This window comes from Mesocricetus auratus, unplaced genomic scaffold, assembly GCF_017639785.1.
Source record: "Mesocricetus auratus isolate SY011 unplaced genomic scaffold, BCM_Maur_2.0 Super-Scaffold_100006, whole genome shotgun sequence".
Taxonomy (NCBI): Eukaryota; Metazoa; Chordata; class Mammalia; order Rodentia; family Cricetidae; genus Mesocricetus; species Mesocricetus auratus.
In genome coordinates this window covers 4729979-4753961 of record NW_024429190.1, presented here as the reverse complement: position 1 = coordinate 4753961, position 23983 = coordinate 4729979, and the positions used below count along the sequence as shown (strand labels likewise).

General features: G+C 45.4%; 1 protein-coding gene across 18 annotated transcripts in view; it reads left to right on the top strand.

Moving 5' to 3' along the window:
- Ikzf1 (IKAROS family zinc finger 1) overlaps nt 1–20330 on the top strand; it is an 88706-nt gene extending 68376 nt beyond the window's left edge. For 8 of the 18 annotated variants that reach the window (XM_021234624.2, XM_021234631.2, XM_021234622.2 and 5 more), the window contains 3 exons: nt 2928–3053; nt 6488–6622; nt 17170–20330. In XM_021234624.2, the coding sequence (XP_021090283.1) occupies nt 2928–3053; nt 6488–6622; nt 17170–17879 (971 nt within the window). In that variant the 3' untranslated portion in view covers nt 17880–20330. The remainder of the gene's footprint in view (nt 1–2927; nt 3054–6487; nt 6623–17169) is intronic. The other 10 variants (XM_040746658.1, XM_040746656.1, XM_040746654.1 and 7 more) reach the window with 5 other exon arrangements.
- Nucleotides 20331–23983: the final 3653 nt, after the last annotated feature.

Here is a 23983-nt window from a genome sequence, read left to right as displayed (position 1 = left end):
TCTGTCCCGGTAGGAGGATCAGGAGGGAGAGATTCCCACAGCAGAAGGGCTAGATGATGTGTTCGGCCCAAACTGAGTTTGCTTTCAGGGAGCTCTAAACAGGTCAGGGTGGAATATTACTCTGGGGCACATTTTAGCAGGTATTGCCCAGAGCTGGTTTTTCTAGTCAGTGGTCCCCTCCAGATGGGCATTCACAAGACAGCTGACAAGAAGAGAAGGAGCTAAGGCCAAGCATCACCTCCCCTCTGGTCTGCTCTCCTCCCTGACTGACATGGAACATTCAGGAGACTCCCAAAAGCTTAGAGCAGAAAGATGTGATTATGGTGAGTCTCTTGACACTGTTGAGAAAGGTGCTGCCCTCCATTGAGGAACTGCTCTCTCAGAAGGCAAGGCAGGGGACAAACACTTTGCTATCCTAGGTTGGACACCAGCTCAGATCTGGGCCGGGTTTTCTGCAAGGAATAAGAAGAACTGGAGGCTCTCTGAGGTGGGGGTAGCACTGTCCACATGCATTAGTGGTGAGTGTGTGCCCTTCACCGAGTGAGGGTGGTGCCAGGGAGGGAGTGGCGTGCGGACCTGTGTGTAGAATCATACAGTTCATGCATGCTAGCAGGTGACAAAGAGAAAGCAGCTGCTCATATGCCATTTGTGCCAAGTCACCTAAGCACCATTGACAGGCACCATGCACTAGGGTTGGCAGCTAGCACAGCTTCCCAAGCCAGCAGAAAATTCAAAGACCTGCTTTTAGGCTGACACCAACCACAGCATTTTCACCCTTTAATTCCTGGTTTGCACTATAAATCTTTCCTGCATATCCATCCCTTAACTGTAAGATTGCAAGATGAGATCTTGTGAAATGGATGCTTGCTCATTGCATTTGAGGCAATGATGGAACCCTCCTCTCAGTGTGGCTAATGACTTGAGTAGTTACATAAAACAGGTGGTGGACTCCTGACAGGTTATTTCTGTCGCAAGATCACCAATGAGCTAATAAAGACATCCATCATAGACCTGGGATGTTGATGACTCTGTCGTCTGAAAAATGCCCTTGATGCACACAGCTCTGGGAAAAAACAAACACTGTGTTTGCTTCTTCAAAGTGATTTTACTGGAATTACAAGACTTCAGCCTTTGTCTGCAAAGGCTAGCAAAAGGTAGCACGTTTTCTTCCTGTGAGAATAGCCAGGCCCATATTCCAGTAAAGGTGGGATCATCCATAGAGCTTTCCCTAGCATCTGGTGGTAGTCTGAGGTTCTGGACTTTAGTATAGTAAAGGAATGTATGCTGATATTGGGGTTAGTACTTCTTTGGAAACTCCAAGCTTCATTAGAGACAGTTTGGTTCTTGTGTTCTAGCTTTAAAGTCAACCATACACTGAGGAAAACCCAGACACCATACCATTTACACAGGGGGCAATTTGATTCACTAAATCATTGAAGTTATAAAGTCTTCAGGAAGGGACATAGTATAGGTGTTTGTATTAATTTCCATGGCAATAGAATATAAATGTGTAATTTCAGGCAAAATTCACTCCACCCTTCATCTCTGTTTCCTAGTGTTTGGGGTGCATCACTACCTCTAGACACAAACTCTGTCAGGGTGGAAGAGATGGCTCCGCAGTTAGGAGCACTGGATGCTCTTCCTGAGGAACCAGGTTTGAGTTCCAACACCAACCTGGCAATTCATAGTCATCTGTGACCCCAGTTCCAGGGGACCTAACCCCCTTTTATGGCCGTCGAAGGCAGGCACCAGCCATGCAAGTGGTGCACAGACTTACATGCAGGCAAAACACCTGTACACCTAAAATAAAGCAAAAGTCTATTTTGAATTCATAGATGAAGCTTTAGTTTCCGTGAGAATGTCTTCAGAGCATCTGGTCACTAGGGAAGAGAGCTAAGTAATATCCCTCATGAAGTGATTGGAGAATATTTTCTCTAAGCACTGCTTTTACTGAAGTCTTTAAACATGGGTCTAATGTGGGCCCCTTGCTCATCTTCTCCTAAAACACCACTCAAAAGCACCAGGGAAGGCTGAACTAATATAGAACAATATTGCACCAAATAGAAGCCACTAGCCATGTGTGGCATGTAAGTTGAAATGTGAGTCCTCTGTGGCACTGGCTAAACTTGGGATGTCCAATAGTTCCATGAAGCTGGCGGCTGCCATATTGAACAACACGGTGAGTGCTCGCTGAGGAGCCATGCAAAGAACACGTGGAGCATTTCAGTGAGTGCCAGTGGACAGGGCTGATCTGGAAGTCCCATCGTCCTAGTGTCCATGGGGATAAACAGAGGCTCTCCTATGCAAGACACATCGTATGTTCCCCATGTTTATGAAAATGCAGTCCAGGTATCCATATCACTTTTCATTTTGTATTCATATTGTATATTCTTAAGCAAGATGGAATGTTACTACAAGTGTAAAGTACATTTGTATTATATTGAAAATATTCATTTCATTAAAGCCTTTTACTGCCGTGGTTTCTTAGAGATGCCGAGTGATGTCACTTGGCCTCCTCAACTTTATGACCGCGTTAGATGTTCTCCAGTGAGGGGTCAGAGCAGGCAGGAGGCCCCCCTGAAGGTGCTGTCTAGTCTCCCCATGTTTGTATCCACACTGTGGCACTGTGATGGTTTTACTTTTTTCCCATTAAAGGACACACCCCAGTGGTTTAGAAAGGAGTTTTGTAGACAGTGTGATAGGTTAAGATAAAACAAGAGTCATGAATTCTTGGTGCAATCAATGAGTCACCTAGGCATTAACATTTTTAAAATCCATTCATTTTGACCCAGTCCATAATAGTCATAGCTCTCAGAGAGTACATTTTTGTTTTTTACTTTTTTTGTTATAACTGTATTGCATGCATTCCAGTTACCCAGAAGGCCAATATTTAATTGGAGTCTTAAACTCAATTGTGTTTTCTGCAGTTGGTAAGCCTCACAAATGTGGATATTGTGGCCGAAGCTATAAACAGCGAAGCTCTTTAGAGGAACATAAAGAGCGATGCCACAACTACTTGGAAAGCATGGGCCTTCCAGGCACGATGTACCCAGGTAAGCGCTGAGGCTCCATGCTGAGTACCTGGGTCAGGAGGGGGCTCCGTGGCATGTTTCTGGCCATGCTGTCCGAGGGGAACTTTTTGTCCAGTAGTACCGCAGCTACACCAGGGACGGCCCACGTGCTCCTCTACTTTCCAGGTTCTCAAGTGACCAGGTGTAGCCTGTCTTAAGACCTCCCTGACCAGTAGTGACCCTAGTAAGGTTCTGTGTTGTGGAGTATTTTTGGTTTTGTTTTTTTTTTGGGGGGGAGGCGATTTTTAAACCAAGAGGAATTGGCTGGAACATTAGATAAGCAATAAAAAGCTTGCGTGGTATGCAGGAAACCCTGGATTTTATCTCCAGCACCACACACACATACACACACAAATAAAAACAAGCTAGAGTAATGTAGTGATTGCTTCTTTGTATTTAAAAGTCCAAATAAGATGGGAGTCTTGGGATGGAGAGTGGAGAGATGGCTCAGTGATTAAGAGCACTGGCTGCTCTTCCAAAGGTCCTGAGTTCAATTCCTGACAACCCCATGGTGGCTCACATCAATCTACAGTGGGATCTGATGCCCTCTTCTGGCATAAAGGTATACATGCAGATAGAGTGCTCATATAAATAAAATAAATATGTCTTTTTTTTTTTTAAGATGTGAGTCTTTTTATAAGACTTCATTAAGGTCATCAAAGGAGAAGTGTTGGGCGGGGCTTAGTCTGGGCTTTGAGTATCCTCACCTGGGAAGACGAGGGCATAGCTTGTTGGAAGATTCGGCAGTCGTCGGTACTGAGGCTGTGGGAAGAATGCTCAGATGTATACTACACTCCACCTTGTTGTGAGAATCAGTTTCACCCTGAACTTCTCGTGTGTCCTGGCTGCTGGCCAGGTGGTTCGGAACACTGCAGTGGTGGCTTCATGCTCCAGTTCTTTCTCAAGAAGTGAGATGTGGCTCTGGCAGGAAGCAGCAGTCAGACAGCACAGCCACAGAGGCAGGCACACTGGGTTCTTCCTGCCTCTGCCTCATCCACACTGAGATCCACACGACTGTCGTAGACCCCCACGCCAGGGGCGCCCAGCTTCCCATCACTGTAGTGGGTGGGTGGCTGAGACAACCAGTTACAAAAGGAAGACAGTTCTCCCTGGAATTTTGAAGATTTCAGCCCATGGTTGGTAGTCTACATTGCTTTGGGCATGCTATGCTGGAAGCAAGCATGGGAAATCCCCTGCTGGAGGCAGAGGAACTCCTCACAAGCCAGGGAGAAGGGGGGGGGCTAGGCAGTCATATCCCACTGACATAAGGACCGCCCCCAAGACTGCACCCTCAAGGGTTCCAGCACCTCCTACTTGGATCACCCTAGAGCTCTGGGACACCAAGATGTGGGCCTTTGAGGGCCACTCAGTTGCAAACTAGAGCTGCCAAGGCCATGTTTATTTCACCCCTCCAACACCTAGCTTGTAGACACACAGTGAGTGCTGGGCTAAGAAACTTGGCATTGGTAGGCTCTAGAAATGAACTTTGGTGTAAGTCTTGCCAGTAAGCCTGTACATCATGTTCATCTCCCTCTCCTTTCCCTCCATGCCCCTTGGGTCACCACATCAACTCCCCAAACCTAGTGATGTTGACATTGAGCCCATTACGTAAAAACTGCCTGGCTCAAGAGATGCAAGGAAAAAGTTTCTTTCTCTGGCTGGGGTCACTTGTTACACTTTGCTAATGTCTTCATGGGGAAAAAAGAACTTTCTCCTGGGCCCCACATGTACAGAAGACAGAGAAAAAGGGTTGGGCTCAGAGGTGTGTTGTGGTCTCACCTGGGCCGGTGGCTGAGCCTAGTTCACAGAGAAGGAAAGCCATGTGAATGAGCATATTAGCTTGATAGAGTATACGTAGGGATGACTTCCAGAATTAGGCTTTATGACTTCCTTATTTCCTCCAGATAATCAGAGTGTGGGCTGGATGTTGAGCTATTTAACAAGACACACTTATAACCGACTGTTAAAAGAACATGCAGCAGTAGTAGTCAACTGGAAACACAGGGTTTAAAGTAACATTCAGCAGTGAAGATAAATAATACATAGGGGTCCTGTTGGCATGCAGAGTAGAGTAAGGGGCAGAAAGCTATCATGTCATCCTGGGCAAGGAAGAAATGTAGAAGATCAAAGAGGGAAACAAGGTTGGTCCATCTATGAACACCCACCCTCTCATGTTTTTCACACAAAATTTCTGTGCAGATTTTTGACATTTCATAGTCATTTATTACAAAACTCTATCTGAAAAAAATAAATGAGAATATTGGCAAGACAAGAGTTGCATGAAGAAGTAGCCAGGGCTCAAGGAACATGGAGATAAGCCAGCATAGAACTGGATAAACCTCTGGTAAATCAACATAATCTGCCTGAGAAGGAAAACACACAAGACAGAAACAGTGTTGGAGGAGCTGATTAAAAAGCAGAAGCTAAGCCGGGAGTTGGTGGCGCACGCCTTTGCCAGCACTTGGGAGGCAGAGGCAGTCGGATCTCTGTGATGTTGAGGCTAGCCTGGTCTTCAAAGCTACACAGAGAAAAACCCTGTCTCAAAACAAACAAAAAAAGTGGAAGCTGATCACTGTACGTTTTCAGGCCCTTAAACAGTAGGGTGTGCTTCAGGGGAATGAAGGAATTATATTTCAGAAATCCCTGCCATGCAAACTAGAAGTCAGCTAGATGAGATCATGCAGGAGACAGGCTTGGGTCTTTACTTATGGATAGGGAGAGCTGGTAAAAGAAAAGGAGATGGGGGCTGGAGAGATGGCTCAGAGGTTAAGAACCCTGGCTGATGGGTGCAGAGGTGCAGAGTTCAATTCCCAGCCACGACATGGTGGCTCACAACCATCTATAATGAGATCTGGTGCCTTCTCCTGGCATACATGTAGGCAGAACACTGTATAAATAATAAATAAATAAATAAATCTTTAAAAAGAAAAAGGGAAAGAAAAGGAGATGGACTGGAGTAGCCCGTATTTCAGCATTTCCCTTCGTGACTGCTAGGCTTCCCAGCCTGTGCTGCTGCATGGTGGTTAGGAATTTGCTGTGTGGTTGAGGACTGTCACCTATAAAGCTGTGGCTTCAGACCCTTTGGTCATTTCTGGACCTGATGTTGTTTGGTTCGCATGGTTGTCGCTAGAGTTGGTTAAGGTAACCTTGAGACAGGACTCTCCAAAGTGACAGTTAATTCTCTGTGGTCCAGCCTTGGATGGTGGATGCGCAGCTTGTCGTGAGGCTGGGCAGATGGAGTAAGAGCGTTAGGAAGGGGTGTTAGCAGGTGGCTAGTCGCTGGTTCTGCTGGGGGCTGGCAGATGAGAACGAGGCTCTTGGTGACACTTGATGAATGTGAGGTTGACACTGGATGCAGCAGCCTCTTGAAATGCAAGCATGTCTAAACTAGCCTCTCTAACTGTCTTTGGCTTTAGTCATTAAGGAAGAAACTAACCACAGTGAGATGGCAGAAGACCTGTGCAAGATAGGAGCAGAGAGGTCCCTTGTTCTGGACAGACTGGCAAGCAACGTCGCCAAACGTAAGAGCTCTATGCCTCAGAAATTTCTTGGTAAGAGTTAAATATTTGCTGTCTCTTAACATACAACTATGTGGGTGTTCTAGACTCAAATGAAAATTATTTGAAAGTAAAGGAAAAGAAAAATCTCACTTTTTGAAAAGAAAGTGATAAGATTAATAGTTCTTAAATATTGAAGTTTTTTCTAATTTTTTTTTTCAAATTGACAACCCTTTCACCAGGAGTTAGATAGGATTTCATAGCATCTGGAGCCCTGGGTGTGAGGTTTCTGTGACCACTCTGATGACAATTAGGTCAATCCTCTCAGAGCTTCAATTCACATTTTCCCAGGAAGCCTGTGTAACACTTCCATCAGGCCGGGCATCGGTGGCGCACGCCTTTAATTCCAGCACTCAGGAGGCAGAGGCAGGTGGATCTCTGTGAGTTTGAGGCATTCCTGGTCTACAGAGTGAGTTCCAGGACAGCCTCCAAAACAATAGAGAAATCCTGTCTCAAAAAAAAAAAAACAAAAAAACAAAAAAACACTCCCATCAGAGGACAGAGGGGGCTGATAGGAACTGACAGAAAATGGCCCCTCAGAAGTTCCAGTGATGGCTTGTTGCAGCTAGAATTACTATCATGGCCACTGACCCGTCCTTGGTACTGTAAGGGATAATACAGAGTGAGCCCTTGCTTGTTGAGCCGCTGCTGCCTGCTGTCAGTTATAGACAAGGGCTTCATGCCTGCCAGCAAGGGCAGACACTGCAGAGACAGGGAAGGAGTTGAAGCAGGTACCTTAATGGAAATCACTAGCCTCAGAGACAGGCCTGACGTCAGAACAAAGACACTTATTAACTTTGTGACCTTGGGGTGATAAATCGACCTTCCCAAGCCTGGGTTCCATTCTTTATTCTCATAGGCTAATTGTGAGCATAAAATGCCCCTACAGACATGAAAACTTCTAGAAGCCCCCAGTGTGGAGGTCAGCTATTATCTTGGTCAAAACAGGAAATCTATGTCCAGGAAAGAAAAAAAAAGTGTTCATGAAGCTGAAGCTGAGACGGACTTAAGAAAGGGGCAAGACGTCAGCACTGAAGGAGTAATGGGGTCTAGGCAGGTGAGGAGACATGGCTGTGCTGCTGTAAGCGCGTTCGGAACAGGACCAGTGGGATATGATGGAGGGGCAGCTATGTTCCCAATGGGAGAAGTTGCCCCAGGAAGCTCTGACTGTAACACTGATGGCCTTTAGGTGTCAACGTGAGCAACGTAGTCTCATTCAGAATAATGGAAGCAGGGGTATGTTCTCAGTGGGAGCAGCAACTCTGATTGTAGATACAGCATGGGCCCAGATTAACTTAAGAAGGGGCAATGGAGGAGGATGCTTCGGCCAAGAAGGGATGGAGGTCAGGGTGGGGTTGGTGAAGGAAATCGTGGGTTTCCTTGCTTAGTGTGCCATTTGAAGAAAAGATGAAATCAAGTCTGGAAAATGAGAGTTCAAGGTTTGATGTAATTATTTTCAAGAATGCTACCCTGATAAGGATATCCCATGGAAACTATGCTAGGCAGAGGATGGACCTTAAAAAATGGTCTCTCACACACACACTCACACACACAGAGACACACATACACAGACACACACACACTCACACACACAAACACACACTCACACACAGACACACATACACAGACACTCACACACACAGACACAGACACACACTCACACACACACACACACACACACACCCCTTCCCACCAGGGCACCTACATCGAACCAGAAAGACATAGGTCGGGCTATTCCTCTTACAAATACAAATAGGGCTCCAGTTTTATCTATCGTTTCTCATGGGAAGAAAGGGAAGAAAGACCATTAGAAGACAAAACAGAAACTACTTGTTGGAAATATTATTCATGGGCTTGTCTGTGTAAATGTGAGCTTCTGAACTGAGAGGAGGAAGGGAACTTCATTTCCCGATCAGAGAAGGAGGGAATCTTGGGCAAGGAGTTATCTGCAGGATGGCTGAGACTTTAGACGGTACCAGGTGCAGGTCCCTGTTTCCCCCTGCGAGTGCACTGAGAACCCGAATCGTGGAGAGAGTTTGATGGGCTGCCCAGGGAGGCTGGCAGAGATGAAGCAGCCAGTGTGGTCAAGGGTTGTGAAGAGCTACTGACCTCAGGAGGCAGGGTGTGACTTCCTCTTTTTGATTAGGAACCTGAAGAATGTCCCCTGCTTTAGCAATGGCCATGCGCAGTGCCCTGAGGCTGTGGGAGACCTCAAGGCAAATGGAGCATCTGAAATTTTACCATGCTGTCCTGTGTGAATGAGCATCGTCTTGACTCACACGCTGCAGGGTGAGAGGGGTCAACAAAACTAGCGAGGCAGGGCTGAGATGAGAAAGCCCTCCCTCTGCAGGGGAAAGGCTGAGCACAGGAGGAAGTGGCCTTGTGGGAACACAAGGACCAGGGTAGCAGAAGTGCAGTGTACTAGGAGAGCCCCAGCAGCTGTGTCTGCTGGTGCTCCCCAGGGGGGATTGGCAGTTCATGCCCTAACCAGTGCCCCTTCCTGCCCTCACGTGCCGGCCTCCCTCTGGCTGCTATGCGATGGCTTCCTACTGCCTCACAGTTCTCCATCTATAACGTACAAAGAGGCAGCCCTCAAAGGGTGCTCTCCACATCAGTTTGCAGTTCTCCATCTCTAAAGTACAAAGAGGCAGCCATCAAAGGGTGCTCTCCACATCAGGGTAGTATATTATTGTTACTAAAATGACAGATAGCTAATAAGAATTTTGATAGAAATATTTGATGTTTTTCAGTGCATCAAATTCAACATCCAGACATTACCACTACCAAACATCACTGTAAATATCTCCCTGCCATATATGTTTCAGCAGATAGGGTTACTCGTAGGTGGATTACAGTATACAGAAGTGAAGTAAATGACTTTTAAAGTTTCCAAAGATGTCTGGCTCCATAGCTCAGGGGTTAGAGCACTGGTCTTGTAAAGTTTCCAAAGATGCCGCCTCAGAAAGATTCCAACTGCTTTTCCTAGGGGTGGATGTGCTTAACCTCTCCCTGTGCACTGCTAGAAAACACATTGAAGTGACCATGGCATATTAAATATGTCTTAAACTTTAAGGGGTTCCCAACCCTCAAATAAGTATGCACTCCCAGAGGGGATTCTACTTTTTAAAAGGAATTGCTCCCAGAAGAAAAGTATTTATTTTAAAAGACGTTAAGACCTATGAACCATTTTTATTTCTTTTGCTTTGGCATTGCACATCTCTAGAATATTCACATTCTATTCAGCAATCATTACTCTTATATCATTTAGATATTCACCACTATGTATTTAACAGGTCAGGTTGAAGAGTCAGACCCAGTCTTAGTATCATTTCTGTTTATTTTGATTAATTCCTTCACTGAGTAGACTTTACGTTCAAGCACCCTTTTGTAGACATCCCATCGACACTGCTTTGGGTCTGAAGATATCCGCCTGTCACCTTGGTACCTGGGGGGCATTCTCAGGAGGATGTGGCCATGGGCCAGTCTTCCTTCTCAAAGACTGGTAGATCATACCCCATTGCCTACAGCACTGCTTGTTGGATGGTGCTGGGATTCTAAGTCCAGCCTGACTTTCTTTTCTTTTAATATGATTTTACTTTTCTCCATATAAAGTGTTTTCTTCCTTGAACCCAAAAGTCAAATGCCCTCAGTAAGAAACGCCCTAGTGTTTTACAGGCTGGAGGTTCTTTTCTTTTTCTCCCTTGTCTTTTGGAAACATTCCTTTGCATAAATACCTGCTGTTCTGTCTAGTGTGCTCACTACTCAAAAGTGCTGGCTTTCCATAGTTGAATGAGTTGTCTCCCATGTCCATTACTAATTTGTTATTTTAAGTTTATTTGCTGTTATTTCATATTTTCACTGCATTGTCAGAAATTCAGCTCCTAGCCATTTTTACTCTAGTGTTTGCTATTTCTGATGCATGTGTTTATTGGATTGGATTTCATTTTGTTTCCTGAGATCTGAACTCTTCCTCTATTCTGTTTGGTTTTATTTTTGTATTGCCTTTGAATATTTTCTAAGTTTGACTGCTTGCATATTCCAAAAATTAAAACAGCTAAAACTTAAAAATTATTTTTTACTCCATGTCATGAAGCAATTATGCTGAATTTCCCCCTCTTCCTGGAATTAGGTTTCTTTTTCCCCTAGGATGGACTCACTGGTTTGTCTTACTTCCTTTCTTGCCAAAAAAATATTTTCCCTGTAACCATGACATTTCTTTTCATCCTGCTCTTTCTACTTGGTCTAATAGGGCTTGATTGACATTTCAATGTTCTTCCCATTGTATCTGAGACATTTTCCTATGAGAACTATGACTTTTTTAAATCCTGAAAGAATGCCAAGGATGGTGTTGGGGGAGTTCAGGTGAGGCAAAGTGCGGCTTTTGTTTTAAAATGTTCCCCTTTGAGAGCTCGCTCAGGCATTTTTCAGATTTGGTTAAAGCCCTAGCCCAGCAGATGGTGCCTCCTTCTCAACACCTCAGGCTTCACTTGCCCTGCATGCAGCTCAGGGCGTTTGCTTCGGTGCGGGGAGCCAGCCCAAGGGTACGCTCTCTGATGCCCGTGCTTCCTGCCAGCGAGCTCACAGCTGTGTGATCCGAAAGGGAAAAACCCAACTGTTTCTCTGTCAGTGTGAGGACTAGGGGGAATGCTGAAAATGTTGTTGACCCCACCTGTTTCTAGAAGTGACATTACCCAGAGCTTGCCTTGCATCTCATTCAAGAACTTCCTGTTCTTTCCTTGGTCATAGATAGACCAATGTAAAGTAGAAATAAGTAAAGGATGGATGGATGGGTGGATGGAGGATAGATTTCACTGAGGCACCGGGGACTTTTGTAGCTTTCATTTTTCACATATGGGTAGAGGAATTCTAAGGGTAAGTTTGTCACTCCATGCTCATCTAGAATGTATGTTGCCTTCTTTGTAACACCCACTTGTTGTTGAAACTAAGTTCTTGAAACAGCAGGCTTCAATGGTTGCTTAGAAAACCACAGAGCCACAACTCTGGGGAGAAACAGGAAAGCACCACCTTTGGTGAGAGAACACAGGCTCTGAGGGGCTAGCAGAACAAGGCGCCAGGCCCACACCCTTCTCCATCGCTAGGCTTTGGCAGCAAGCCAGGAGCTAGTGCAGCAAGAACGAGTTCCTTCTATAACAGATAGGTTAGCACCTCAATTCTAAAATAATTTACAGGGAAAAAAAACTTTGGTTTTAGGAACGCTATGTAACTTAGAGATGCTGCATAATTACTTCCCCCTGGAATGGAGAGAAAAATTCCTCCATTGTGTCTACCATCCACTACATAGGGATTTTGTTCTGCCCAGTCTCTGAGAAGATGTAACCGGACATATACAAGCTTGTTTTCTACACTCTGAGGATCACTCTGTGCCGTTATCAGTCTGTATGTTGCTTCTGACACAAGTAGATGAAAGCAATGCATGTGTACACACAGAGTAAGAAACACAATGCAACCAGGTAGTCATGTGTACACACAGTAAGAAACACAATGCAAAGAAAGATACTGAATCATGGGAATATATTCCCAGGCTACTTTTTTATTAATTAAATTTATTTGTTTATTCTACATCCTGACTGCAGTTTTCATCTCCCTCTTCTCCTATTCCCTCCCCCTACTTCTGCTCTGCCCTGGCCCCTACTCTCTCCTCCTCTGTTTCTGTTCAGAAAAGGCACATCAAGTTGAGTTAGGACTAAACTCCTCCTTCGTATTAAAGCTTGGTAAGACAACCCAGTATGAAGGATAGGTTCCCAAATGCCTGCCAAAAGATCGGGGATAGGCCCCACTCCTACTGCTAGGAGTCCCACAAGTAGACCAAGTTGTCTACAATCCTGGGCTACTATTAATGGTCACTGATTTTTTTTCAAGGACTATGGGTAGATTTATGAATTGTGGAATAGTTTGTCCTGCTGTAAGAGTTTGGGGAGGTGACGACTCAATGTCAGTGTGAAAGACACTGGGGTCATCTTCTGTCACCACCCTCGTCAGCTGCCTTCAGGTACAACCTGTCTGTGAGCCACCACTCACCTTTGTAGGTCTTTCTGTCTGTCCTCTGACTGTAGGTCCCTTTCTTCAGACCCTTCACCAGTTTCCTTTTTTAACTAAACAAACTCAGTTTAGTCTAAGGTTCCAGGGTATGAGCCCGGCTTCCACTTGGACATTGCCTCTGCTCCTAGACCTCTGGCCCCTGAACCTTCGCCTTGTCCTACCACGGCTCCAGGCTCCCTCTCCCCCACCCAGGACCTTCACAGATGCTGTCCCTGGGTAGTCACCAAGCTTCTTCGGCATTGTGATAAGACATTGTCATCTATAAATAGATTCATGCACATTCATAGTTACCTTGGGATGCATCTGGTTTATGAGCCACAGGTTGGACAATACCTAAAAACATGGGCTTTGGGAACATCGGAGGTCCACATTGTAGCAGAATTCATGTAGTCCAAAAGCTTATGTGAGAGCTACAAGCTTATGCTCAGATAAGAGCATAAGTTCCTTCCTTTATTCCTTCCTCCTTTCCTTCCTTCCTTCCTTCCTTTCTTTTTTTTTTCTTTCTTTCCTTCTGGTTTTTTTGGTGTGTGCATGTGTGTGTGTGTTTCAAGACAGCATTTCTCTGTGTAAAGCTCTGGCTGTCCTGGAACTCACTCTGTAGACCATGCTGTCCTCAAACTCACAGAGATCTGCCTGCCTCTGCCTCCAGAGTGCTGGGATTAAAGGTGTGTGTCACCACCACCAGGACAGCATAAAAGTCCTTTAGTCCCAGGTCCACTCACTGCTGTTTTATCATCACAGTAGCTATATTTTAAACTACAAACAGCCCAACTGCTCAGGCCATAGCCTGGGGGCAATTCTGTTGCCCCCAGGCAATGGCTTTGCTGCTGCCATTAAAGGTAGCTTTAACTAAATCTCTATCATTCTAATAAAACTGGAGATTCAAAGGTTATGGTGAAAACCTGCGAGCTCGGAGAGTTAGAATAGCAACTGGCTAGCTTTCTCTCTTTGCTGGAGACCCTGGAAGCCTCTCTCCTTCCATACCACCCCAATGAAAAAACCCATGCTATACTCCTCCCTGCTGTTTCCTGTTAACTAGTTGCTAACCCCAGACCTGTGAGCCCAGGTTAATTTTATTTAATTAACACAAACGCAACACATCTTTGCATAGCTAAACAAATGCAGCACAAACAAATGTAACACATCTTTGCCTAGTTAAACAAATACTCTACAACATGTCCTCCTTTTGTCTAAATAAAAGGAAAGGTTTTAACTTTAACATAGTAAAACTATATACAACAGGAACAGTTATTAAGTAAGAATTAAATTTACAATATCCTGCCAGGCGGTGGTAGCGCACATCTTTAATCCCAGCACTCTGGAGACAGAGGCAGGCGGATGTCTGTCAGTTCGAGACCAGCCTTGTCTACAAGAGCTAGTTCCAGGACAGCCTCCAAAGTCACAAGAAACCCTGTCTTGAAAAACCAAAAAGAAAATTACAATATCCAGTTCCTTTGCATTTGGCAGATTTGGAGAAATCACTCTACTATCTATCCTATCTTGATGAGTACAAAGCTCTGTACCTAATTTACTTTCTATCATAACTAAGGAAAACTGTAACTATAACTACCTAGTCTTCAGCTCCATCCAAGACCCCAGAAGGATATGGTATTATCTGAGTAAACAGGAAGTGCAGAGCAAGAAAATTCCAAAAATATAAAAACAACAGAGACATTTGGCTGCCTGGACAGTCACCCAAGATTTCTCTGCAACATTGGGGCATCTATCTTTAGTCTACAGGCCTAGAATATCTGGCAGACTTTTTTATGAAACAAGAATTTTGAAGGACTGCCCTATATTGTTCTGGCAAAGTTCTGAAGTCAAGTTTCCTTTGTGTCCTGCATGTCTAGTTTGGACAGGAAACAGCTTCTTCCCCAAATGGCTAGCTTTGCCACAATGAGAGCTAGCTCCATATGGAGGTTCTTGGATGCCCATCATCCTTTTATGTAGTAGATTGATGCTACCAGGAGCCGGCATGTCTCGCTTTCATGAAGAGCCCTATGTTATTAAGCATCTTAAATGCCATATTCTGTAGGTGTTTGAAGCATTTGAAGATCACCTACCTAAAATATATCTGTTTAACTTTGAAAACATATCTAATGTAACTACAAGTTTGATTATTATAGATAGCTAACTACTAACTTGCATTTATTAATTATACATTACATTTTTAAAAGCATACACTCCAAACAAGAGTAGAAGCATACATCGGTATAACAAAAATAACTTTAAATTTGTATCAACATACCAAAATCTATACCATTATAAAATATTGAGGTTATAAGTTGTCTTTTTATCCTATATTCCTCTATCTCTCCTAAACAATGACAAACATCTAAGCCCCACCAAATGACCAAAAACCATGCACCCCACCTCTTGGGCATGTGGATGTCATGTCCTCTAGACTGCTTCCTGTTGTATGGAGGCAACAGCATCCCCAGGGTACCCTGAGAAAATTGAGACAGTGGTCAAGTTCTGGGAAAACTAGTTGTAACATTTGTTGTCCAGTCTCAGAACTGTTCCCATGCAGAGGGATCACTGGCTTGTATTTTTTCTTAGTTTATTACTTTATGTCTATAGCCAAATTTTTCAGGAGGTTTCCCCTGGTCAAACCTGATCTCTATTAACTTTCAAGGATCCATAAAAGGATAACCTCTCCCCCAATGCAACACATTTTCTGAATTCCATTCTAATGTTAAGAAACTCATAAAGTATTCAGCAGTCCCTTTTACAAGCCAGTGTCTCTCATCAGCTGTCGTTGCTCATCAGGGTTCAAAGTCAGCACAACACCATACAAGATCCAGACTCCCTGTGTATTTCCCATCTTTGCATGGCTTTTTTTCCTTTATATTACTTTACTCTCTCCTTAAAGACTTTATTATTTTTAAATGATTTATTTTTTCCTATGACTGTCTATACCCATTTATTTTCTTTTCACTCTTAAGCACCTATGAACATTTTTAAACACACTGTAACCTGTTTAGAGGGTTTTTTTGTTTTCACTCTGAGCCTGCTTTACTGTACACCTGTAGTGTTCTTTGACCGTGTGACTCACTGCACAGCTTTGCCCTAGTGTAGGCTCCACCCCACTGGGATCTGTGAGAGCTCAAGCTTTATGCCCCGCAGGCTTGGCAGAGAGCTGAGTTTAACTGGGAGCTGCATTTAACCGCCCCAGCTCTAGGCAGCTGGTGATTGCACTATGGCCAGCATTTTTACTTAGCTTGTTGTTTCTGCTTAATGTGCCAGTCGCCCAAATGCTTGCTGTATACTGCTCTGTATGCTATGAGCACTGTGCTACTAGGAAGCCACGTTTGGGAATTTTTTTCCGCCTTCCCTACATGAAAATGCATGACCCACATTGGGTACCATTTGTAGTTGGGGTTTTCTTTGGGCCACCATTCCCAGATAAAGATATGGAAATTTATTATTGTGAATGCTCAGCCTTAGCTTAGGCTTGTTTCTAGCTAGTTTTTCTAGCTTAAATTAGCCCACTTCTATGAACCCAAGTTTGTTTACCTCATCTACACGCGGTCCATCCTGCTCTTTTGATTCCTTTGTTTCTGGTTGGCTGGCCCCCAGCGGTCTCCCCTTTTATCCCTGCCTGCCAGCCCCATCTATCCCTCCTGTGCCTAACTATTGGTCATTCAGAGTTCTATTAGACCAATCATGTGCCTTAGGCAAGAAGGTAAAACAGCAACACGTCTTTACATAAACAAGCACAGCATAAATAAGAACAACACACGTTTACATAGTTCAACAAATGCAACACATCTTTACATAGTTAAACTAATACTCTGTTCCACAACAAGTTGACACTGAATTCTCGGTTTCACTCATCTTTAGTATTAGGCATGTTTGTAGAGAGTAAGTGAATGGTGCCTACCTTCCAGCCTACTCAAATAGATTTTCTCTGTTTTCCTGCTTCTGATTTCTGCTGAGATAATTCACCACTGTTAACTATAAAGAGAGGGTGCATACAATTATGTTAATGCATTCATTCTACTTTCATCATGCATTGGAGTCCATCCACATTTGAAATATTTACAGGAAATATTTATTATAATATATAATCATGTTCTGAGCACATGTTTTTCTAGATTGAAATAAATGTAATATAGTATCTTAATTACATGAATTAATTCATGGTGTGTATTTTAACTAAATAGTTTTAGAATAAAATAAATAGTATACATTTAGAAAACTTTTAAAATATTTAAATTCAATATTTTACCTTATTTAATGAAAGATGGGGTTTAACCCTGTGAAACATGGCTCTCTAAGCTGATACGAACAATCTTTAGTTTCCCTACACATGGGTAAACAGGACTTCTTGACGTGCCTAGGTACCTAGCCGACTAAGACCCTAGGACCTAGGCAGGATGGGCCCTTTTCCCCTCCTGTGCCTGGGCAAATGTGTCCTGCCTTCTGTACCACCCTGGTTCCTGGTACAGACTTGACTAATGGTCGCCTACCTCCCACAGGAGACAAGTGCCTGTCAGACATGCCCTATGACAGTGCCAGCTATGAGAAGGATGAAATGATGACATCCCATGTGATGGACCAGGCCATCAACAATGCCATCAACTACCTGGGGGCCGAGTCCCTGCGCCCGCTGGTGCAGACGCCCCCCGGCAGTTCCGAGGTGGTGCCTGTCATCAGCTCCATGTACCAGCTGCACAAGCCTCCCGCCGACGGCCCCCCACGGGCCAACCACTCGGCGCAGGACAGTGCCAGTGCCGTGGACAACTTGCTGCTCCTGTCCAAGGCCAAGTCCGTGTCATCGGAGCGGGAGGCCTCCCCGAGCAACAGCTGCCAAGACTCCACCGACACCGAGAGCAACGCGGAGGAGCAGCGCAGTGGCCTCATCTACCTGACCAATCACATCACCCCGCATGTGCGCAACGGGCTGGCCCTCAAGGAGGAGCAGCGTGCCTATGAGGTGCTGAGGGCGGCCTCAGAGAACTCGCAGGACGCCTTCCGCGTGGTCAGCACGAGTGGCGAGCAGCTGAAGGTGTACAAGTGCGAACACTGCCGCGTGCTCTTCCTGGATCACGTCATGTACACCATCCACATGGGCTGCCATGGCTTCCGGGATCCTTTTGAGTGTAACATGTGTGGTTATCACAGCCAGGACAGGTACGAGTTCTCATCCCATATCACACGTGGGGAGCATCGCTACCACCTGAGCTAAATGCAGCCAGGCCCCACAGAAACACAAAGGTGGCTGCCTCCGCCTCCCCCCTGGCAGACGGACCCATGGCGGACAATGTTGAGTGTGTACTTGCAGGCAGTGTTTGTTCCTTTAAGTTGGTTGTTTGGGATATAATTTGCGTTAGAAGACAAGTTTTTAATGTTAGAGACAGGATTGCATTGCATCGGGAGCATTCAGAACATCCATGCGTCTACACGGTTTTGTTGTCTGCTAGCTGAGATTTCCCTGACCAGTGGCTTTCTGACCCCCACACCCACACCCAAAGCGGAGCTGCATTTTCAGAGAACTGAATGAAACAATTATCCAAGAAAGAGCAAAGTGAACCTTGTCCTAAGCAGGGTTTATGCTGCATGGATTCTCCAAATCCCCCCAAAACATAATAGTCACTGGGGTGGGGCCATCTCAGGGAGCTCCACAGGTGAGCCACAGGACCAGAAATAAGGCAGCTGAGGAGGAGCAAGGACACAGCCTATGTGGGGACCAGGGCAGAAGGTTGATCTTTGAAGGACACTGTTAAGTCATACACCGCATGGGAACATGGTGTCTGAGCAAGTCGTGCTAGGGCACTGACTCCTCCGGGCAAGAAGGGAAGGGGACTGGACAGCCTTGGAGACTCCTCATTTGCCTCACCCAGCCTCCTGGCACTTGTTGCCCAATGAGATGAGCTCAGTGCTCCTGGGGGCACTTTTGGGTAGCCCCCTTCTCTTGTCACCCCATGCCATTAATGGTCCCAAAGCTCATCACTGCATTTTAGACGCCAATCGTGAAATTGAGATCTTACTTTAAACTTCTCATACTGTAAAATTCCTCAGAAGCCAAAGCTTTCTTCCAAGTCCCACTCTCAGTTGTCTGGGTTTCTATTCTTCCCTGGATTGGTTGTACCTGGGATCGGAACATACCCCACCAAAGCGCAACCCCATCCTTCATTTCAACTGAGTCCCTATTTTGATTATAGCTATGGCCTGGCTATCTTAGTCTGATAATTATCCTCCAGAATGACCATTTTTAGCAAATATATGGGCCCAGCATCTCAGTGGCTAAAACACAGAATATCCTTGTTTTTAAATGTTCTGAAGCTCTTCGGTATAAACACCAAGTAGCATGTGTTTTCACATAGACAGGACAGGGACCATGCATCCTTTATCAGGTAGAGGTATTAGCGTGTTGGAATGTTTGGGGTCACAGAGTGACCAGTGCAGGTTCCCAGAGAGGAATGTCCACCAGATGTCACAGGAAAGAGGTAGGTGAGTGGTAGAGGTGCGATCTGGTCCAGCCAGACCAAGACAAGGATGCTCTTCTGAAGGCAAGTCAGTTAGCTGGAGATCCCATCAGGATGCTCCTCTCTTAAGATTCAGTATTAGGGTCATTACCCTCCACCACCTCAATAAAACAAAAGGCATATACTTGTCAATGTTTACAGCATGATCTTCACAGAAACTCTCTGGGGTGATTCCAAAGAGCTGGAGGGGAAATTATCTATAGCATCTCTTAGACTAAATCAGGGGTTCTTAGTTGCAGGCCTCCTGACTCATGGAGGGCATCATCACTGGTGGGGACTGTCCTATGAATTGTAGCTTACCTAGCAGTATCCCTGGTCACTGCCCAGTAAATGCCAATAGCATCCTACTTGATTTCCAAAACTGTCTCCCAGGTGTTCTTTGGGCAAACAAACCACTGATCTAAATTTTAAGCTGGTGGAAAGTGTGGAAAGCTTTCCAAAAATCAGAAGCACTTCCCCAGTCTGCAGCCTCAAGCTGCACTTACTTCTTTGGAAAGTGGATGGATTCTATTTGCGCACTTGAGACTACACTTCCTCAAGTGCCTCTGGGTTCAGTTGCAGGAATGAAGTTCACCAAGGTGTCACTCTTAAGTGTCAATTTCTTTGCTTCCAGAACAATGTGGCATTTTGAAAGTGAAAATAAAATTGCAACTATAATGATTTACACTGAGTAGAGGGAGAATCTGAGGAACTAGAGCTGTGACAGCTTTTGTTCAATATGCAGTTAAGGAGAAAGGCTGGCCTTACCCAAATCATATATTCCAGGTGACAACCTCCCAAGCTCCTGCTCACCCTTGTCCTTACCCGTGAGAGCCACAGGGTCAGCTGGTCCAAGGGAGATGACTCCAATCCCCACCCCTACCCCTGCCACTGGCATTCAGAGGTTGAGGCAGGATTGTAAATAGTGGCTTCAGGAGCTGTTTTCTAGAATGCTTTGCCCCTTCCTCTCACTGCCTTTTTTAGCTGATATGTCTATTTGCACACCTTTTGTTGTGGTTTTATATTATAACAGCATTTTTGAAACTATTGTATTTAAGATAAGGTTTCATATTATGTCCACAAGTAATTAAATTATGTTTGAAGGTGGCTATATTCTGTATCACAAGTTGATGATGTTTTTTCTTTATCTGGTAAAGTAGGGTTTTGCATGACCTCTCTTTTTGTTCTGTGGTTTGTTCTATTGTATGATGTGTGTCTTCAGTATTGCTGTGTGATGAAGTGTGCTGAGATTCCATGCCCTTGTGTTGTCTTTTAAGTTGCTATCAGAGGCAGGAGGGTTCCTAAGAGCAGGCTGGCCTGTTAGTGACAGCTAGCAATCACCATTTCTCATCCCCTCTCCTCCCTGTTACCCCAGCCTCCTGTCCCAGGTCCCTTCTGTGCTTCATACCTTAGTGTGTGTGTCCTGACAAGAATCAGGAGCACCAATCACTGTGTTACCATTGCACTATCACCCAGAGCATGTCCCAACACCAGTTGCTTCAAATACCAGCACATTCTGTTTCCAGTTTCCAATCAACTACATAATAAAGCGTGAGTCTTCACTGAAAAACAGAGGCACTCGTTATGGAGATGGGGAGGTGTTTTATGCTTGTGTTGTATTTTGTGCTCTTTTCTCCTTTTGTTTGTTTTTGACTGCATTGTGACTTCTGCCGTCATCTTGCCAAAGCTTGAGATGAACTAAACTTAGGTAGAAGTGTCATAACATATCATCTATTTCCTCTTCTTCATTTCCAGCAATAAGAACAGATAAACTCTAAAACCGAGATCTCCCACATTTGACATCCATGGGGGTTTTTTTCCTATTTTTTTTAAATTTTACTTTAAAGTGAGCCACAATTAGACTTGACATGTACAGGCATTAAAAAGCGAGAAGCACATGGGGATCTGGTGCTACAGCACTCACTGTGAATAAGTGACCAGATGGTAACATGCAATATTGCTTGAGTCCTTTCTAATACACTATTTATAATGTTGCATGTGTGATTGCTGAGGTCAGATCCCCACGGATCTCTGCAGCTGCAGCCCTCCGCGCCCTGGCTGGCGGTGTGTGCAGAGGACGGTGAGACAATGAAGTAAGTCACCTCTGCTGCGCTGGCTCTACATAGTGACGTTAAAGGTTTCTTCTGTCTAGCTGTGAACAAGTGATCTCCACTGGAGGCATAGAGTGTCCTTTTGTACACATTTCGTGTTTTTTGTGTCGTGATAGAACAAATAAATTCTACAAACACTCTGTCTGCCCCATGCAGTGAAGTCCACACAAGCATAAAAGAAGCTCTGCCCATGTAGGAGGCTGCTGTAGTCTCTCAAACAGCAGGAGGTAAGGAGCACAGGGCTTAAGACTAGAAGTATGAGCTATGGATATACAGGAGTCACAGCTAGTCAGCTCTGCTGGCCAGCTGGGGAGTCACTGGTAAGCCTCCTGGAGCCCAGCATCACAAGAAGGTGATGGCAGGGGAGGAGCATCCAAGACTCGAGACAGAATGGTGGCTTTCACATCCTTCCCATTTTAAATAAGCACAAGAACTCCTCTCAGCCTGACTTTCTGACACTGTGGGGTGAGGTTTTCCTGTTCCTTTACCTGTTTCTCTTCCGAGGAGATTCCTGGAAAACTGCTGCTGGCTTCACTTCTAAGGAGTATGTAAATGTAAACACTGGGCTCTATTTCCGGTGTGAGCCTGGAATCAGCATTGAGGGGTGGGGGAACCAAGACTCCTGGCCCCATTTCCAGTGTTTCTCGGTCATATTTTCTATCAGCATAAAGTGATGCAGATGTCCTGTGACTCTGGCTGAAACCTCCTTTCATTCTTCAAACCCATTCAGGTTCAGGAGAAACAAAACTCTGGGCACTGGGGTTATGGCTCAGCCGGTAGAGAGCGTTCACCTAGCATGCACAGTCCCCATAACCTGTTGTGGTGACACTTACCTATAAATCCCAGGATTCTGGAGGTCGAGGCAGGAGGATCACAAGTTGAAGGTGTTCTTTGGCTCCATAGGGAGTTCAAGGGCAGCCTTTGGTACCAGACACCACGTTTCATTAAAAAAAAAAAAAGTGTCTGTTGCCTTTTGCCATGGCTTCAACTAAGACACAGCTAGGAGCAAAAGAAATGGAGCATTGAGCAATTAGTGAAAGACTCGGAGGAAGTTCTCAGACCACCAAAGTGGGAACTCCATGTTCCTCCATCATTATGGAAACTTCTGGCTCTTCCTCTGCACCAGAACCTAAAGCAGCAACCAGCTGGCACAGGCCCCACGAAGAGGTGGGGTCAGATGTAGCTGTTGCCTCACAACACCCTCCTCTTCTGCCTTTTCCCAGGCCCCTCCCCTCCACCCAGCACACACACACACACACACACACACACACACATACACACCACCTCTCACGAAACCAAAAGGGATTCCCATGGCCCCTCGAACAGCACAGCCTCTAGCAACCTGGAAGCCTTTGGCTTCTCTATTCCGCAACTAACCTCTACCCCTTAGCAAACCCACTCTGGGATTAGCACACAAGAGGCCCAGCTCCAAATTCATCAACCACAGCCCTGCTGGGTATCAGACTCCCATGTGTCCCAGAACTGGTCTCAAAAGCATCTCAGAGCCCACCCTACCCCACCCATATTGTTCAATTACAGCTTCTAGAGGTCATTTATTGAGTACTCTGGAGCTGGGGGCATTCATGGGACAACTCTCCCATCCCCAGCCATGAGGTATGGGGCCACCTCCAATATGCTAAGCAGATAGCCAGTCAATCCTAGCTCACTGAGGACCAGTTATAGCCTTGACTCTTCGGAGCCTGGATCCATGGTTGTCTGGGCAGAAGAACAATGTCTTCCCATGTGGGTCTCAAATGGCTTAGACACAGACAGGTGAGAATCAGGTGAGAAATCAAAATGCCTGTCCTGCTATTCGAAAAAGCCAGGCTTCAAAGTGTGACCACCCTGTAAGAGCAGCCTACCCTCAACACCCCAGTGGTTCCCCTAGTGAGAGCTTTGCCACGCTACCCGACTTGTGTGTCTGACAGAGACAGAAGGCCACAATGCCAGCTATCATGGGCCTCCTAGTGACTCTGTGTAAAACAATGTGGTCTCCATGACTCCTCCTGCCTCCTGAGTATCCCTACTTCAGTATCCACTGGAGTTTCGAAGCAGAGTAGTTTCCTCAGCTAGGAACATGAGGTAGGTTTTCCCCTTACAAGGCAGCCCTCTGGGCATGCCCCCAAGAGTATAGTCTGGTCATTAAGAACAGGCTTCTGGCCGGGCGGTGGTGGCGCACACCTTTAATCCCAGCACTGGGGAGGCAGAGGCAGGCGGATCTCTGTGAGTTCGAGGCTGGGCTGGACCGACAGCCTCGAAAACAATACAGAGAAACCCTGTCTCGTAAAAACCAAAAAAAAAAAAAAAAAAAAAGAACAGGCTTCTGGAGGCAACCAAGCCTGTGTTTGAATGTCTGCTCTATGTGACCTAAACTTTCTGAGGTCCCTTTCCTCATCACTGAAGGCTGGAGGGTTGTGAAGCTGAAGAGTAGGCTGGGTCATTCAAATAGCCCTCCTTTGCCTGACATTTGTATGCAGAGTCCTGTCCCTCTTACTTTACTTCATCCCCATGACAGCCAGCTCAGCCGCCAGTCCATCTGTACCCCACCTTAGAGATCAGATAGCTGTAGTCTGGAGCAGCCAGCCTCTCCTCCCCTCGCTGCACCAATCACACAGATAAGTTCTCATCACCCCAGTCTTCATAATTGCCCTGGGAGGAGCATCGCTGTGCCCATTGGACAGATGAAAGATCACACATCAGGGCTCACCTGAGAT